The 18,747-nt window shown below is 43.3% G+C and overlaps 2 protein-coding genes across 2 annotated transcripts; one reads left to right on the top strand and one right to left on the bottom strand.

Moving 5' to 3' along the window:
* LOC4348072 (probable aldehyde oxidase 1) lies at positions 1-9,880 on the bottom strand. Its single transcript, NM_001422977.1, has 10 exons — positions 9,657-9,880; positions 5,306-6,976; positions 4,844-5,106; positions 4,506-4,715; positions 4,088-4,306; positions 2,742-3,704; positions 2,368-2,463; positions 2,162-2,260; positions 1,600-1,789; positions 1-1,148 (listed from the first exon to the last, which is right to left on the bottom strand). Exons 1-10 carry the CDS (start codon positions 9,790-9,792, stop codon positions 919-921), a joined length of 4,077 nt encoding a protein of 1,358 aa, NP_001409906.1. The 5' UTR covers positions 9,793-9,880; the 3' UTR covers positions 1-918.
* Positions 9,881-14,227: 4,347 nt separating this feature from the next.
* Positions 14,228-18,329, top strand: LOC136353633 (uncharacterized). Its single transcript, XM_066304686.1, has 4 exons — positions 14,228-14,716; positions 14,845-15,379; positions 16,205-16,360; positions 17,323-18,329. The coding sequence occupies exons 1-4, from the start codon at positions 14,228-14,230 to the stop codon at positions 18,327-18,329; spliced, it is 2,187 nt and encodes a 728-aa protein (XP_066160783.1).
* The last annotated feature ends 418 nt before the right edge of the window (positions 18,330-18,747 follow it).

Here is an 18,747-nt window from a genome sequence, read left to right as displayed (position 1 = left end):
AACGCCTTAACTTTTGATATAACATTTGACCATACATTTTATTAAAAATTTAGTAAAGATATAAAAATATAAGTTACAGCAAAATAAATATAACTGCATGATATTTTAAAATAAAATAAATAGTTAAACATCATTTCCAGTAATCAACATACATAAAAAAAAAACTCATCAACATACAAGTCAGCAGCCCCATTATTGTTGGTGTTTATACAGGACCTGGGTCCTTCGCCCATTTGGAAAGACTTCTCATCTTGAGTGACACTTGTTCGCACGAATCTTAGAGCAGAGAACAGTCATCTTCTACCTCAGACCAAAGTGCCGAAAAATTCCCCAATCCCTCTCTCCTCTCCCTTTCCACTTCCCAGTCCCTACCTCCCCTGGCTCCTTTCTGCACAGCCAGAGGCCCAATCTCCGGCACGGGATGCAACATGATGCAAGAGCAGCAATGTAGCATGTCTAGTCGGCAACTCGGCACCCAGTACTTGTGCTCTTAGCTTGGGAGGCTGGTAAGGTTGCTAGTCTGTGACCATCGATTGGACGAACTCGCCGCTGTTGCTGTTCATCCGGCCAAAAATTGGCTAGGAAGAAAGAGAGGAAGGAGGTGGTGAGATGAGAGTGGAGTGGAGAGGAGAGACAACGCCACGATGAAAAAGTTTGGCGAGCTCGCCGCCTCTAGCAAGTGGAACCTTCCCTCCCTGGCCGAGGAGGAGGAAGGGAGGTGGAGAGTGGAGAGGAGAGAGAAAGGGAAAGTTTGGCACTCTGCACTTGACTTGAGCTCAGGTAGAAGATGACTACATCAAGATTCGTGCGGACACGTGTCACTCAAGATGAGAAGTCTTTCTGGGTGGGCGAAGGACTGAGGTCCTGCATAATTTTCTTCCAGCCAAGATGCGAAGCCATTTCGGCTTTCTCCCAGCACTAGGCGGTGGTTGCAGAAAAGCTCTCGAGATACCTCTCCACGACGTCGAGGCCGCAGAGCTCCTTGACGGCCGGCATCGTCGCCGGCACGTCCATCTGGAACGACGTCACCTGATCTGAGCCGCCGGTGCCGCCGCCGACAGCGGCGAACTCTCTCCGCGCCGCCCTGATCGCCTCCCTCATCGCGCAGTGCACGGACGACGCCAGCAGCAGCGGCGGCTCACCGGACGCTGCCATGACATACGCCAAAACAGCTTCAGATTTTTCAGTGTTAAAGTTGTGAATGTATAGCTTGTATAGGGTTTGTTGTTCACAGGTTAGCAATCTCGAAATTGTTTTTTTTGCCGGGGGTGGCCGAAATTTCGGTACTTTTTTGCCGAAATTTTTTGGAAAATTTGACGAATTTTGAATGAATTTAAATAAAATTTGACCAAATTCACAAAAAATTGAAAAAAAAAACCGAAAATTCTGGGCCAGAAATGTGCTTGCCTGTGGGGGTGCGAAATTGCCGAAATTTCGTTTCGAAATTGCAATCACTTGTTGTTAGTGGCACCCTGTACTACGATATACTTTTATTTTCTCCTAAATCTAATAAAATCGATCGGCTTCCTTCCGCCGTTCCGGCGAAAAAAAGATTGAGGAGGAAGAAGAGGTTAGCAGAAGATGCATTTATATTGTCACCTTTTGAGGAGAGGACGCGGCTGTGATGGCGAGCGGTGTTGATGAGCTCGACGTTGAACTGCTTGGGGATGGTGTCTACGGTGGGGATCTTGTACGTCCATGTGCCGTCGTGGATGACCAGCCCATCGGCGTTGGTCGCGTACTCCTCGTTCGTGAAGAAGCCCACACCTTGCACGAACGCGCCTTCCACCTGATTATCGATGGAGACCGCCAAAATCAACAATATTCAGCTAACAATCTTGCATTCAGATTATACATATATATTTACACATGGATTTCATTGGTCTTGCAATTGATTAATGATTTGCAACATCATGCAGAGATCTGATCACTACCTCCATTCCAAAATTACCCAGAAACATTTTTCTTTAAAAAAATTATGCTTTGGAACGGAGAAAGTAATTAATTGATGTTTTGAAGGTACTCCAATTAGTAGCAGGAGCACTGTTTTTTTTTTAATTCAAACTTTATGGCTGTATGTATCACAGATGCAGAGGCCAGGATGTAATCATCTATCTAAATAAAACAAAATCTAAAAAAAAAGATTGAGTGACTGACTGACCTGGCCTAAGTCGACAGCAGGATTCAGGCTCTGCCCACAGTCATACACGAGGTCGCTCCTCAGGATGGTGGTTGCCCCTGTCAGCACATCGACTTCCACCTGGAGAACAGTGTTCATATCATATATATGCAGATTTCCGATTAAAATTGCATTTTCAGAGCTGCCTGCTGATGTAATTTGGATCAGGGTTCGTGTAGTGTGTATACCTCACTAGTGGCAGCTCCATAGTTCATGTAGCTAGTGAACGTCGGGTCAGGGGTCCAGTACGCGTGCTCCGTCAGTTTTACACTAGCCATGCTTGCCTGAAAGTGAAGACAAATTTACAATGCTGTCTTCAGACTGACAACAGTGATCTTTCAGAAAACATGATCTGCCTAGCTACTGATGCTTTCAGTTTACTAGAAAATTTTGAAATTTTTTTCTTCCTCACCTGCACAATCTAGGATTTCTACATTACTACTTTTTTTTCTACAAACTTAAAGCAATTTGACTTTGCCTTTAACCAAAGTCAAAATGACTTGTAATCTCAAAACTTCAAAACGGAGGGAGTCGAAAATTTGGATGTTTTTTTCTTCCTCACCTGCGCAATAAAGGATTTCCATGGTAGGGTGCCAGCCTTCTCCTTGATGGGCTTGAGCCGCTCGACGAGCGCGGCGCACGACTTCCGAACAGCCTCGCAGCTGGTCTCGGAGGTCGTGCTCCCGGCGGTCCATCCTCCCTGGATCATGCTCAGGGTGTCAGCCTGGATGACACGGACATTGTCGAGGAGGCCCTCGCCGCCGTCATCGCACAGCTGGCCCAGCGCGAAGGCGGTCATCTGCTTCACCTTGGTCCACAGGCCCTGCCCGATCTCGACGCCGCCGACCTCGACGGCGATGGAGCCGTCGTTCAAGATGGAGACCTTCCCCGGAGACGGCCGGAGCGTCACCGAGTAGGTGATCGGCACGCAAGAAATGCCACGCTTCTTCCACCTGCTGCTGCCGTTGAATTGCTCCACCATGGCGGCCCTCCGCTGGTACTCCGGCGTCGAGGCCAGCCTGTCGAAGATGATGACGAGGCTGTACGACGACGTCGAGGCCTCGCCGGCGGCGCTGTCCCCGAAGAACACCTTGAGGCTCTCCAAGTCATGGAGGTTCTTCCTCCTGATGGTGTTCGTGGCCACGGAGAGCGTGGACGCAACGTGCTCGACGATGGCCTCGGCGATGAACGAGCCCTGCGCGTCGCCCGGAGCACGCATGGCCGACTTGGACGAGACGTTCGTCTTGCAGACCTTGATGTCGAACGCGAGAGCGCCCCAGCTGTACTTCTTCAGGGCCCCGACAATGGCGTACGGGATCGCCGGGCTGAATTCCGGTGATATCCCGGCGTTGATCTTGAGATCGAGGTGCAGGGCCGTGATCTTGCCGTCGGACTTGAACCCGACGGAGTACTTGGCCTTCATCGGATGCCGCCCTCCCGCCATTATCATGTCCGTCTTGCGATCGAGGTACATTCGAACTGGGCGCCGCAGCTTGAATGCTGCCACAGCGCAAGCAGTTGCAACCTGTCAAATCATAATACTTCTGGTCATACTTACATCTAGAAGTTTTTCATTTCAAATACTCAGATATAAATCAAAATCAAGATCGGAAAAAAATTCTCTGTTTTGCTATCAAAACAGAGATCTGAATTGCTGAATTTTAGTGGTGAAATACTAGTATATTTCTATTGAAAGGTGAAAGACTGCTACATACATGTTCAATCACAAACGTTTGTCATTTTGTGGTATTACAAATATATATATATAGTTTTATTTTCAAACAAAAGCATATGCACTGCAGTATATCTATAGCAACGGAACTAGCTAGACGTACGGGAAATTAATTCCACTAGTTCAATAATATAATTTTCCTGCAAATGCAAAGCTATGGTCAGTCAGGTTCTTACATGTGTTGCTTTCATTGCCTTTCCACCGAAACCTCCTCCAACTCTTCTCGTGATAATACGGACATTATGAAATGGAACGCCGAGGCACCTTGCAACAATATCTTGAGTAACCTCAGGCATTTGCGCTGAGCAGTAGACGGTTATACAGTTATCTTCATCAGGGAAAGCTAAAGCCGTTTGTGTCTCCATGTAGAAATAGTACTGGGATCCAAGTTTCACCTGTATGTGCCCAAAAAACAAATAAGGTGAAGGTATTTCTCCTAGAATTGTCATGAACTGAGGCTATATATTTCGTTTCATTCAGAGCAACTCTGTTGCTCAGTAGATTCCAGTGTGAATCAAAATTGTTCTTCTAATTAATATATAGAATAGCAAAATTAAAGCTTTAGCGTGTTAAGAGAAAACGAAATGTCCGTACCTCCCCATCTATGATCTTGTGATCGGCTTCAGACATGGCTTGGTTGAAGTCACCAATTGGCTTAGGTTGTAAAAATGGGGGAACTTGGAAGTAGCTGTTATGCTGGACAGCGTCTTCTACTGTTAGAATTGGTGGCTGAAGATTTTCAGTATTATATTCAATCACAGCTTGCCTTGCTGCCATATAGGCGTATTTTTGTGTTTCCGCAATCTGAATGATAGAAATGGATCAGGACATGGTAAGCTCAAACGCATTATAAAAAAAATCTGAATATTTGACATATTACTAGCTAGTTTTGTCTCATCGAAAGAAAGTTCAGGTGGTTTGGTCGTAAGTACCACAACGCCGATATTTTGACCAGCGAATTCAGCAACTGGATCAGCAAAAAGTGCTTCATCTCCTAACATTGGGAAGCAGGATCCAACATTTTCTCCACCGGTCGGAATGTCCTTTGCAGTGATAACTGTGATAACCTTCTGTGAAGCCAAAGATGATCTAAAGTTTACACCTTTTATGTGAGCGTGAGGGTGTGTGCTGTAGATAAATGCTCCATAGAGGCAATCCTTTGGAGCAGGGATGTCATCAACATACACTGCCTCCCCTGAGTAACAAGTTTAGAAGTTCAGGCTATCAAAGTCCAAGGAGCTCAACACATAGTAGGTACGTTGCAAGATTTTAGAGTACAGTAGTTCAAAGAAATTAGTTAAAGCAAATTTCTTTATTTCAAAAGAAAAGTTAAAGCAAAACTTATAAACTAAAAAAGATTGTGCACATAAAGGAACAGGAAAGTATATATGTACCAGAAGCTTGGAGCTCTGCCCCGACTTTCTTGATTGGTTTTCCGACTGGTTTGTATTCATCAGAGAAAACCATCTCTTGTCTTGATTTTATTGGCAAATCAAAGCTGTCAACCGTCGACTCAGCGCTACCGTTGGTGGTTCCATTAGTAGTACATGAACCATTGGGAACATTATTAGCATTTTCAGGCTTATCATCCAAGCCATTAGCAAGGGAAGACAGGAACCTGAACAGGTAACTGACGGCTAGACTGACTCTGTATTCAGGATGTGTGGTGCCTTCTGCTGGTGAAACAACTCCTTTAAGCAGCCGGACTGCTTCAAGTATCACAGATGCACTAACCAATTTTCCCTTCAAGAACTCCTCAACCTTACTAGCTCTGATGGCATGTTCAGACCCAAAAGCGCCGAATGCCAAGCGAACATCCTCAATAAGATGGCTTCCTGATGCTGCATCCAACGAACTCCTTGCCAAGAATGCAGAATTCACATATGAGACAGCATTGCCAAATGGACGAGGAGCCGCACGAAATGTCTCAAAAGTGATGCCATCATATGAACACCAATCTGGGATGGAGATGCTGATTAGCAATGTCCTGGAATCACATGGAGGCTGCTTCAAGAATTCCTCCAGAGTGAGGCACATCCTCTTGGAAGCCACCTGCTGGATGGTGACAGTTGATCCTGCAGCGAGAAGAACAGTTGCGATGTCTGACGGGAACGACATCCTCTGCGCCATGATGATGTTGCCTCCTATGGTGGCCGTGTTCCGGACGAACGGTGAGGCCACCTTGCCCAGGTGATAAGCAATCTTTCGAAACACCACCGCGTCTCCACCATCTGACCGTAGTATCTCGATGGCTTTGGAGATAGACACGGCTGCTCCGATCTCGATGCCATTGCTGCTTCTGTTGATGGCCGAGAGCTCAGGAATCTGCGAGATGTTGATGTACTTGTCATGGAGGTCCTGATCCTTGTACACCCCGGAGCCGGTGTTCGACGCCACAATCTTCACGGACATTTCGTCGAACAGGTTGCATTCAAACAACCTGTGGAACTCCTCGATGCTCCTGGGATGGAACCAGCAGCCGTCGCCGGTGACCGCCACCGCCGGAGCACCACCGGATGACCTAATCTCGGACTTGAGGAACTCCGGGAAGGTGGCAACATCGGCAGTACAGGAGTAGGCCGGAAGCTTGGTGATGTCAGCGCGCTCGCCTTTCTTCCAGAAGGAGTTGAGACCCAGATCCTCGAGGTCGACGTCGGCGGCGAAGCTCTTGCAGGCGTCGAGGATGGGCCGGTAGCCGGTGCAGCGGCAGAGGTTGCCGGAGACGGCCCGCTCGGCGTCGGCGGCGGTGAGCCTGGAGAACCCCGGCGGCGTCGGCGGCGGCGGCGGCGCGGCGGAGGCCGCCCTGTCGGCGTTGGCGAGGGCGGAGAAGATGGAGACGCACATGCCCGGGGTGCAGAAGCCGCACTGGGAGGCGTGGAAGCCGGCGAGGCGGCGCTGCACGGGGTGGAAGCCATCCCTGGAGTTGCCGATGCCCTCGCTGGTGGTCACCGCGCAGTGGTGGAGGCTGCCCAGCAGCGTCAGGCACGAGCTCGCCGAGAACGACGTCACCTCGTCGGCGGCGGCGTCGTACTTGGACACCACCACCGCGCACGCCCCGCATCCTCCTGAAAAGAAGTCCTCAGTAATTTAGGGACTGTTTGGTCGGTGGCAGCAGTCTGCCAAACCAAATCTTAGGCGTGCCACAAGTTCTTAGCTAGCGTTTGGTAGAGTGCTACATTTGAGTCAAGCTACACTTTGTTAGCATATTGGTCCACGCGTCATACTCTCGTTTTCTAGTCAAAGTTTGCTATAGTTGTGGCTAACAAATTATTGGCCGCACTTTGCGTAGCTTACCATGGCAAATGGAGTTGTGGCAAAGTTAGCCTCCATCCAAACAGCCCCTTAAAGTTTACTCAAACTAGCTGAAGGCACATGCATTGCAACAGATATTTATAACAGATAAATGCAAAAATAACAACTTTACTACAGGTTTATAGCTAACTTAACATAGTTAGTTGAATAGGCATATCTCTTCTCTATCTCTACTATTATAAAAATAGTAGAATCGGTTCTAAGTTTGTTCGCTTTTAGAAATACTAATCCATGTTAGAGACGGATTTTAAGTTCGTTCGCTGTTGAAAATACGGTTCCGTGTTTGAGTCGGATTTTAAATTCGTTTTCTTTTGGAAATCGTGTAAGGAATCTCTTTAAAAAAACTCACATGCTAACTTGAGATGAATGTCGACTAATTGCAGCTCATGATTTTTTTAAAAAAAAATATCCAAGGAAATTCCCACAATGAATTTCACCTTAGTTAAACCGTATAACAATAATAAAATTAAAATAGTATTCACCCGTTACAACGCACATGCATCTTTTCTAGTAATGTATAAAGCAAAAACATTACGTCTGAGCACCTTATAGTCCCACATGTTAGATTGTGGAATTTCTAGCAGGCTCTGAGCACCTTATAGTCCCACATGTTAGATTGTAGAATTTCTAGCAGGCTCAGACACCACCACTAAAATCATTTAAAGTGTATAAATAAATACACTCAATACTAAGATCGCACATGTATAAGAGGGTCCAAAATAATACGTAATTATGAGCTTATTACTGAATGAATGCTTTTGTACAGTCATAGCCCACTACTAGCTCCAATTCATTTATAGCCAATTCATACAATATTTGCTTACTATACTATTAATATATATGGTCCCACCTGTCATACACACATTGTGTCTTGGAATCCGCACTGCAGCTGGCTACAGATTTGTAGCCGCTGCTCTTCTCTCTCACCTTTTATCTTATTAAAATATGTTTACAACTGGCTAATATAGTCTGCAATTGTACCTACTCTGAGTAATTGTATTGGGAATGCACTTATTATTGATGCTTAAAAGTTACTTGACTAATTGCACGTCATGACAATATGATGAATTATATTAGCTTCAGAGGACATCATCATTTTCTCATTATCTAAAAGAAGCATTATAGATGCCAGCAGTAACACAGATCATATTATTATCTGTATCGATCAAGGTTTACGAGACATGTTGGAAGTATTCAGAATTGTTCTAGCTAGCTTCATGCTTTGCATGTTTGTCAGCATGTGAGGCTCTGCTACCTAATACTCCTTAATAAAATAAACAAAAAGCAAACAAAAAAGTACAAACTGCAGCCGGAAAGGTTGGAATGATTCCCTAGGATTGAGAGGTGCGCTGAAACTGCTCCAAACTGATAATCTAAATTATGACTTATAGTTTTAAATTTACTAATTCCAAATTTTGAACTAATAAATGTGAAGAGATTTGAACTCTAATAATTTAGTGCTTTGTTAATTTAATTAATTCCAAAATCTCAAATTAATTAGCAAGCTATAATTTATGCGAGCCCATCTTTTTAATCTAATTAATTAAAACTGTTAGGTTCAAAAAATAATCAACACAGTAATAACAATAATCCGTACAAACGTATGCGTTGACGGCTAGGTAGCGTAATCATCAGTAAGCTACTGTGAGTACGTGTACTACCTTTCCATTTCTTACAAGGTAATGCTCTCGAGGACTTGAACAAACTCGATCGCCTTTCCTCTTTATACTACTAAAAGTTTAGTATTTTTCTGTTAGTAAACTCAGACAATTTTTTATTGTCTAATAAATTACACATTTATTCCGTAATATAAGTAATTTTGGGTGGATATGACACATTATAGTACAGTGAATCTTGACAGACGGATGTATTATATCTACACAAAATCTATTATAGTAGTATCACGGGAAGGTGGGAGAAGTTTTTTTGTCCAATGATTTCACATCCACTGCGTATAGCTCCCAAGATTGGTTGTGGTAGTAGCAATAGCAAGTTATCTCGTGTTTTTAAAAAACTGTCACAACAATTTTGCTGCACGTACACGATTGTTGCTAGTTTTCTCATGCTGTAATTAACTAGAGTGATATATATAATAATTAATCAGGTAGGCTAAACAATGTTAGATCGACCGGAATGAAATGAAACAGTACTAGTACGTTCCTGCCGCGTCTGAAAAAACACTAGGAAGTTGAAAATTAAGCTAGCTAGGAAGGAAGATAAATCAACCAAAAACTGGATCGCTACAACTACATCCCGTAGTAGGTGGATGGGACGACGTTGCAACCATTATTATTAAATTCCAGCTCAAGATTAATTAATTCCGATCGAACAAGAACAAGAAGAATAGCTAGAAACGTAGCATATATAACACGAAAAAAAAATAGAAACAGGAGACAAAAATGAGAGCAGCAGCTAGCAAGAGAGCTGACCGACCTTCGCCGCAGCCGAGCTTGGGGCCTCTGAATGGCGTCCGCGTGCGGAGGAACTCGAGCAGCGTCATCGACGGGTCCACCCCCACCGCCTCGTACCTCTCCCCGTTCACCGCCACCACCGCCGCCGCCTCCCCCATGTTGATCGAGCGACCTCTCTCTCGATCGATCGATCGGTCACGAGCCCGACGGCGTGCGCGCGCGTGGAGGAGAAGACAAGCGAGCGGGAGGAAGAAGATGCCCCCACCTTGTATACTTGTAGCTCACGCCGCCCTCGCTTTTTGAGTTTTTGTTTAGTAATTGTACTCCAGCGCGCGAGCTGAGTGAGTGGCTGGGTGGCGCGCATGCGTAGGTTCTTTCGTCGTCTACTTGGAAGGCAAAGGCAGGTGATTTTATCACTTACATGTGGCTGTCTATCACCTGAACCCAATAAAGACTTATTTGTATTAAAGCATTTTCAAAGGAAAATTGAAGGATTTTAATTAATTTTTAGGCTTTTTTTTCTTTATGAAGAGGTTGTTTGGTTGGTAAGATTTGGGCTTGCAAATTAAAATCCCGTTGGATTCATTCCTATGCTCCAATTCCAAATTAAGGATTTTAAACATGAGCTCGTACGTACTTCGTGTTATTTGTTTTCTATGATAATTCCAAAGCCACACCTCTCTTTTCTCTTACTACTCAACTCGAAATAACATATAATTTCAATATTTATATCTTTTTCTGTGCCATCGAAACACATTTTAAGTAATTATATGATTCAAACCTTTGTTTTCCTATTTGTTTTCTTATTTCTATAGTTTTAGAATCCCTGCGCTTCAAAAGAGTCTGAAAATAAAAATGAATCCTGCACATATCCTGGTTCACATGCGCGCACGCGATCTCAGCTACTCCCTTTGTCCCGAAATATTTAACGCTGTTTAACCGTTATTCTTATTTAAAAACACTTTTGTGAAATATGTAAAACTATATGTATATATAAAAATATATTTAACAATTAATCAAATGATAAAAAAAATAATTACTTAAATTTTTTGAATAAGACAAACGGTTAAACATGTTTAGAAAAGTCAACTGCGTCAAATATTTAGGGATGAAGGGAGTAATTTGCTAGCTAGTTTGCTCGATCTCACTGCTGACTCCGGTGATGTTGCTTCTAATTGCATGCGCGCATCTCTGGGAACGGTGACCCCATGTGGCCTATACATCAATAATCACCTAGCTCTGCATGTGAGGTGATATTATTCTTAATTAACTACTAATATCAAATTAATCATCAGGTGGCCGGGGGCAGAACATCAACAGCGAGAAGTCAACCTAGCTTCATCACACTTCGTTTCAAACTATAGTCTAGGTAATATACTAATATAATACGTGGTGTGTGTTGCACGAGGTTGCATGTAGTCAACACTACCGTACCGCCAGTGTGATATACTAATGAACGATTCCCGAATTTGTGTATCTGATCGAGTTCTATAATCGTAGCTCCATCGTCGGTTGTTTAAGAGAGCTAATTATAAACCAAAAGAATTTATTAATAATAAAAATAATAATTTACTGGTAAAACTTTTATATGCATATCCTTAACGCTTAAAAAACTACATTCAAAGTACTCTAAAATTAAAGTTTTAAAAATTAAAATTTAAGAGCGGTTGGTTCAGTTTAGGAAAACGGTGAGATCTATAGGCACAACGATCTTTCGACAGCCAAGACAAACATAGCTAATGCTAGATGTCGCTCCCACTCCAGAGGCTACACGCGCGAACACGACTAACTCACCACCACACAACCTTCCTGCATCCTCTCCCTCGCGTCATCGCCGCCGAAGTGGACGTTGGAAGTTGGACAACTCCAGGGACATTGGGAGCAGGGCTCTTTATCCCTCCCTCTAAGATCTCTGCCTAGAACTGGGCCATTCGGCCAGATCCGGTAAGGATGCCAGTGATCGACGGGGGTAGAGGAGTCCGAACCAGCACACCGAACTGGCAAGCAACAGCGATGGTAGCTGGCTCGAGCGGTTGGTGGCTAGTAGACGGACAGTACTGGGCTGCAACGAGGCATGGATGGCGGGACGTCGGGATGTAGCGAGGGAGTGGCTAGGGACATCTGCTCCCGGACAGTAGCATGCTCCGACAAATGGCCAACGAGGTCAAGGCACACACAAAGGCCCAAATGACACGTGGACGGTGCGAATGGCGACGACGGTCGAGTCCACTCTATTCGGTCCCCTACTTCTCCGAGGAGATCCATGACAAGTGTAGATGCTTAGGGGTCCGATCTAGCCCTGGTGACTGGTACATCAACAAGGCTATGGTGGGTCGTTTGCGAGATGACGGTGTGCAGAGGTGAGGTGCTGGTAAAGAGGTGTCGACGTGGTGGCGGTTGTGGAGCAGAAGGCCACTGTATTTAGTCTTGGAGTCAGCCAGTCAGGTGGTGGCGGGATGATGGATGGGCATGCATCGGGCTACACATGTTGGCAGAGATCGGATGGTGAGATGAAATGGGGTTGCAATGTTTGACAGCTTTCTCCCCGTCAATCAATTTATTTTGCAATAGTGCTTGGAAATGTGTTTGGAGAAGAGCAGGGCAATGTGTTTGTTCTCCTTTTGAAGGGTTGGCGGATACCGGTCATGCATATATAGGCAGCGGTGACCGGCCGGCTGGTGTTAATTATATTCTCGAGTTTGTATACAGGAGTTGCCACGTGTGGTGTTGTGCTTTTCTTTTTCTCTAATCATAGCCTCCCAGGGCTATAATTATGTAATTTTTTAAAATATTTTGGCAATTATCATTTCCATGGTTTAGGACGAGTTTTGAATTTTGAAAAATACAATTAGATTCAATTTAAATATATTTTTTAAAAAATATTTGTTCAACTTTTTGGGAAAAAAACAATATTTTAGCAATTCTCATTTCCACAGCTTAGGACAGGTTCATTCTTGAAAAATATAGCTAAATTTAGCTACACATTTCAATCTTGCAAAGTCTCTCAAGGTTAAAATGGTCTTTTGTAAAGTTTAATCTCTCCATTGTAACCGAGTATATCAAAATAAAAATATAAGAAATGCCATTGACAAGAAGTACGCAATTTTTTTAAAAAATATCATCGATAAGTACGAGTTCCATGAAATGTCATCCCACAAACAAATTTGTCTCAAAAATACCATTACCCTTAAGGTTTTGTTAGCATCCTCCGTTAAGTGCTCTAACAGCGATGGTATTTATGGGACAAAGTCAGGTGTACGATGACATTTCATGTAACTCGCACTTACCGATGGTATTCCTTGGAATTAGGGGCTTGCCAATGGAATTTGTTTGATTTTCTCTTTAAATAATTGACAGTGTTTTTTTTAGAAAATTATCATATAACTCTATCTAGAGTGTGTTATAACAAAGTCACAAAATTATGGTGTGTTCTGTACTGCATTCTCCGTACTTCTGCTCGCTTGTTTTCTTTTCCCAACTTTTACTCCCTTTTTTTCACGCATGCTTCTTAAACTATTAAACGCTGCAATTATTTAATATTTTATATAGGAAAGCTGCTTTAAAAAAATAATATTAGTCTATTTTTAAAGTTTTTAAGCTAATACTTAAATTAATCATGCGTTGCTGCCATGCCGTTTTGTTAGCAGGGAGAAGGGTTCCAACTACTCCAAATAACATAGCCTTAGAGACTCTTATACCAAATGTCAAAATGTCACAAACTTAGGTACTAGAGCAAATTTTGCAAAAAAAAAAAGTATAGTTTACATGTAATTTTACAATATTATAATTGTGTTAGATAGAGTATCACTATATTGCAATAGAAAATTAGTAATAAAAATATATTTGAGATTAAATTTTACACAACCACATATAACTATATCAAACTATCGCAAAACTATAGATTTAAATCAGTGTATCCCAAAGCTACAAATTTAGCAAATAAATTTATCCCAAAGCTAAATGTTTAAGATGTAGTATCACAAAAATATATTTTTAGTACCAAATTTATCACAAAACATTAGTCACAATTTAACCATAAAAGTACAATATTAAAGTTTCAACATAAGCAGTACTGCTAAGGATTTATAAACTCTAAAATCTGTAATTTTGTGATAACTTCAATATTAAATATATAGTATGTAGTTTTGTGATACTTAGTCACAAATCTATAGTTTTTTGATAAATTTGGTGTTAAATTTATAGTTTTATGAGAAAATACCTTAAATCTATAATTTTATAGGATATTTTGATAAAAAAAATTACTCTATATTTAAACACAGAGGTATACCAAAGTAGGTTAAATTTTGCTTCCAAACCAAACAGCCTAACAAGCCGTGTGAAGAGAAGGCCCACAAGCCAAATGGGCCAAACAAACAAAAAGCCCGCGCGCAACGGACGTTTCTCCCGCGCTTTCCTAATCCACACGACAGACTGACCCCGCGCGCGCGAACGGTAATTTTTTTTCGGAAAATATTTTTTTTCCTCTCAAAAAGAAAGAAAATATTTTTTTTTTGGGAAAATAAAACACAGGGAAACCCCCCCCCCCCCCCCCCCCCCGACCTCTCCACTCCCACTAGGCTCCCACATCATCCGATGGCTCGCCGCCGACGCCGCCGCCGCCGCGCCGCGCCGTCGCCGACGTCGGCGCTGGACGGGGACGACATCCTGCGCGAGATCCTCGTCCGCCTCCCGACCTCGCCGTCCTCCCTCCCGCGCGCCTCCCTCGTCTGCAAGCAGTGGCGCCGCGTCGTCTCCGACCCGGCCTTCCTCCGCCGCTACCGCGCCCACCACGGCGAGCCCCTCCTCCTCGGCTTCTTCGCCGACCACTGCGGCTACCCAGTCTTCCGCTCCATCCACGACGCCCCCGACCGCATCCCGCCCGAGCACTTCCTCATGCCGCGCGACAAGGGCGCCGGGCGATGCAACTGGGACGTCCTCGGCTGCCGCCATGGCCGCGTCCTCGTCTACAACCGGACGCGGAACGAGATCACCGTGTGGGACCCTGCCACCGGCCACCGCAGCTGCGCGGCCGCCCCGCCGGAGCTCGGCGACGACAAGGAGAAGATCGTCTTCAACGGCGCCGTGATCTGCCCCGCCGCCTCCGGCTAAGGCCACGTCCATGGCGACTGCCACTCCAGCCCTTCCAGGTCGTCTTGATAGGCATCCACACCGACTACAAACCCGTCTACGCTTCGCTCTACTCGTCGCAGGCCGACGTATGGGGCGATCTCATCACATTAGAGTGTCCTCCTGTGTATGATACATGCTTGCCCAGCACCCTCATTGGATATTCGCTCTACTGGTTGTTCAGTGGCGAGGAGGAGGGCATACTGGAGTTTGATCTGGGTAGGCAGAGTCTAGCTACAATCGAGATGCCATCTGAATTTCTGCATTATAATTCGCATCGCAGCTTCCAGATTATGCCGGCAGAGGATGGTGGTATTTGCCTTGCCATTCTGTCATACCAGATCATGGAATTGTGGGAGAGGAAGATCAGCTCTGATGGTGTCGGTGTCGCCGAATGGACGATGCTGAAGAAGATTGAATTGGGCGTGATCCTAGGGCTCGGCCATATGGGGGGATGGCAAAATTTAATAGTGGCATATGATGAAGACTATCAGCTTATTTTTGTAAGGACGATCAATGGTGTCTTCATGATCCACCTTGAGTCAATGCAGTTCAAGAATCTTGGAAAAGACAACTTCGACGGCATCCTTCATGCATACAGTGCTTTCTGCACCGCAGGTAACTCCCTGTCTTTACACTACAGGGAAACAAGAACAATCTAATTATTCTTGCTGTTGTTTGCATGATAATCTTTCATTTAGTAATGGCTTTAATTTCTAAGATAACGTTTATCTTTATCCATCGGCAAATCATCTAGTATTTCTTTATGGATTTAATAACACTGCTGCAAGAAATGAGATAAAGGAAAGAGTTAAAAAGTTTTGCCGATCATGCAAATAAATAGAGTTACAATGTTAATGGGTCAGAAGGATTGAACTGGCTTGAACCCTTTTAATGTGCAAAACATGGCCCTTTCTTTTGGTTTTTTCTTCTTTGATATCAGTATTCTTTCTATCGTTTTCCACAATCCACATCCTACATGGTCACAGTTATTTAGAGTTTCTGGCACCATTGGCAGAACTAAAAGGCTGATAGTTAGGTTGCTTTGCTTTTGAGGTTGTGGATGCTGTGTGTCTAATCTTCATTTCTAGTAATAGAAATTGGAGAGGGATCACCTCCCTTTCTTTCAAAACAGAAGTCAAAGTTATTGAGAGTTCCATATGTGCCAGGAAACAGGGTACGAGTAGCTTGGATGGATGTAGCAGTATTTTTGTGTTTATCCGTCCGTAAAAGTTTTAGATGTTTAATTATATCTAGTCATTACTGTTTTTTTAGTTCCTGCTGGCTTCTATGACTCTGTCCAAAGTAGTATGGCCATTGGGGATGTAATGACTTTATAACCCATAAAATGAACTAACAAGTAATTTTATAAGGAGCCAATCATCTCCTGCTATTTATAATTTTATATCCCTTCTCCCCAATCTAACATCACTCCTCATCTAGTGGGTGATTTGCCAAGAGCCGAGAGAAGAGTTGGTACCATCTCCGAAATTATGGGATTTGATGAGGATGACAGCAACTCAGCAGATCCTCCGAAGGGAGCAGGAACAGTAGAAGGCAATGCTGCCGCACCCTCATGTGAAACTATACCTGATGAAGGTAAGCTATATTTTGATTTTGATTTGTGGATCTCTTACCTGCTAGATCTTGGATAATGAGAACTTTGAAAGGCTGATGTGTTGCTGATTTGTGAGTTCCAATGAGCAATATTTCTAAATTGAAAATTGATTTGATCTGCTTCCCTTCTATTAAAATTTCGTTATTAGCTTATTCAATTGCAGTTTTTCGAGTACGATGCTTCTTTGGTGCTAACCTTGTTTCTTTCTGTATTGACATAAAAAAAAGGTTTTAGGTTTTAGGGTTTAGGGTTTTAGCAAAACCTGCCTGCAATCAAATGTTTTAGTTTGCATTTTAAGGACTGGAAGAGTGGAGCATACCAACGTGATTCGTTGCAATATGCAGCTCAATGCCATCCTCTGAAAGCTTGAAGGGCACCAAACAAACCCCCTGCATATTACTTTAAACAGAGCAGAATAAAATTGTTTAGTCAAAGTTAGGACAATATGTAAAAAAAATAAAACATATTCAATAGAAATGGAATAGAGCTTTTCGTGGTGGTTTCTAAGTCACTTTTACCTTCCAGTTACTGTTCTAATGCACAACCTAGCTATACATCAATATTGACTATTAAGCTTGTTTACAGAGTATTTTAATATTAGTCAATATCTCAAATTCTCAATAGCCAGCTCAATTGCTCAATCCAGTTTGTTCAGCACCAAAATCCCTCTGATTAATATATTTTAATAAGAGAGTTCTGCATAGATACGAGGGGAAGAATAGAATAAACTGTAAAGAAATCAACCAAAAAAAGCAATCAATTGGAGAAATGGAACTTTGAGCCATTCTTAGTCCATGAATTGAAGGAATTATTTCTTTTGGATCATAAAGTTTCTTGAATCCATATGTTTCAATTAACTAAGTACTGTTATTCGTTAAACAAGACCTTCTGATATTGAGTACATGTAAGCCTTGTTGAGTCATTTGTTCTTTTGAGCCTGCAGGAATGGTAGATAATGAAAACCTGGACTATGTTTGGAATCATGGAGAAAGAATTGGTGAAGGATTTAAATGCAAGTACTGTAAAATGACCAGGAAAAGTGGCCGTGGGACGCGGCTAAAGGAGCATCTTGCAGGGAGGCGTCACAATGTCATTGCCTGCTCAGGAGTGCCACCAAAAGTTAGGAAAGCTATGAGGATTTCTTTGAACAAAGTAAAACAAAGGACAAAAGCAGCGAAGAACCGTCGAGCAAAAATGAAGAAACCAAACACGCAAAACATGGTTCGTCATGGTGTCCACAATAACAGTAAGGAACAACAAATGCAAATGGCAAAGCAATTGTCATTAGAGGAATTTCACTATCGGCAGAAAATGGAGAAGAGAGGCAGCACATTTGAGTATGGTGGTGGAAGTGACAGCAGAAGTGCTCCAGATGCCTGCTGTAACGTCGCAGGCAGCTGTGTAGGTGGAGGTGTCGTATTGCCACAACCATCCAGCAAAACAAGGCTCAAACTTCATGGCATGGATGCAGATGATGTGTACCGTGGGGCATCGGCACAAACTGAAATTGGCACATCAGAACTAAGAAAAGCTTGGGCAGAATGGTTTCACAACAATGGTATTCCTGGAATAAAAGCAGATTGCCCATATTTCCGTCGTGCCATGGAGCTGACACAACAGCTTGGTTTCAATGTGGCTGTTCCTACTGGTGCCGAAATAGATGGCGCTTATCTTGATGCCGATGAAGAAGAAATAAATGTTGATGCCATCAATGCTGAAAAGTCATGTGAAGCAGTTCTTGATATGCCCTTGATCACATGGACCAAGAAACACATTGGCAAGAACCACAAAGCCAATAAGAAATATCATGAAATGGCTAATACACTAACTCAAGATCTTGGATCACCTGGAAGCAAGCGTAAGCGCGTTGAAGTTAAACAGGGGAAACAGCCCATGAACAACAAAGAAGAGTTCATGGGAAGTGATGATATGTCCAACATGCCAAGGTAGACGACAGTACAGCGGCAAACTGCTGACAGTCATGAATTGATGATTTCTGCTTTTGTTAGTTTTATGTATGGCTAGTTAAATATTGGCCTCATGAACTGTACTGAGAATCTGAGATTGCGTTTGATACCTGCTTGCTTTATGAACATTGATCTACAATGGCAAATTGGTGCTGTAGCTTTTGCATGTTTCCTAAAGTTTAAGGAACTGCTTTATTGTGCCTTGTAGGTATTGATCAATACTATTCCTAATGTGTATTTGAGACACCTGATGGTTAGTGTGAACTTTGTTTTAGAAGATGATGGCGAGTGTGTTGTTTCACCGGTTGTCTTAGTTTTTCTTTTGCTAGTTCCATCTTTGTGAGTCAAATTAACAATTTGGCATTTCACTTCAGCCAATTGTAATTGCTGGTTGTATGATG

Source organism: Oryza sativa, chromosome 10 (genome assembly GCF_034140825.1).
Source record: "Oryza sativa Japonica Group chromosome 10, ASM3414082v1".
NCBI classification, from domain to species: Eukaryota; Viridiplantae; Streptophyta; class Magnoliopsida; order Poales; family Poaceae; genus Oryza; species Oryza sativa.
Note: the sequence above shows the minus strand (reverse complement) of the source record. Positions and strands in the feature narration are given on the sequence as shown.

Excerpts from the sequence above, each read along its gene's own strand:
- LOC4348072 (NM_001422977.1), bottom strand. The coding sequence starts at position 9,792 with ATGGGGGAGGCGGCGGCGGTGGTGGCGGTGAACGGGGAGAGGTACGAG. Across the intron at positions 6,977-9,656 it reads CAAGCTCGGCTGCGGCGAAG|GAGGATGCGGGGCGTGCGCG; the intron begins GTCGGTCAGCTC and ends ACTTCTTTTCAG. Across the intron at positions 4,716-4,843 it reads GTCAAAATATCGGCGTTGTG|ATTGCGGAAACACAAAAATA; the intron begins GTACTTACGACC and ends TCTATCATTCAG.
- LOC136353633 (XM_066304686.1), top strand. The coding sequence starts at position 14,228 with ATGGCTCGCCGCCGACGCCGCCGCCGCCGCGCCGCGCCGTCGCCGACG. Across the intron at positions 14,717-14,844 it reads AGATCGTCTTCAACGGCGCC|GCCGACGTATGGGGCGATCT; the intron begins GTGATCTGCCCC and ends TACTCGTCGCAG. Across the intron at positions 15,380-16,204 it reads CAGTGCTTTCTGCACCGCAG|TGGGTGATTTGCCAAGAGCC; the intron begins GTAACTCCCTGT and ends CTCCTCATCTAG.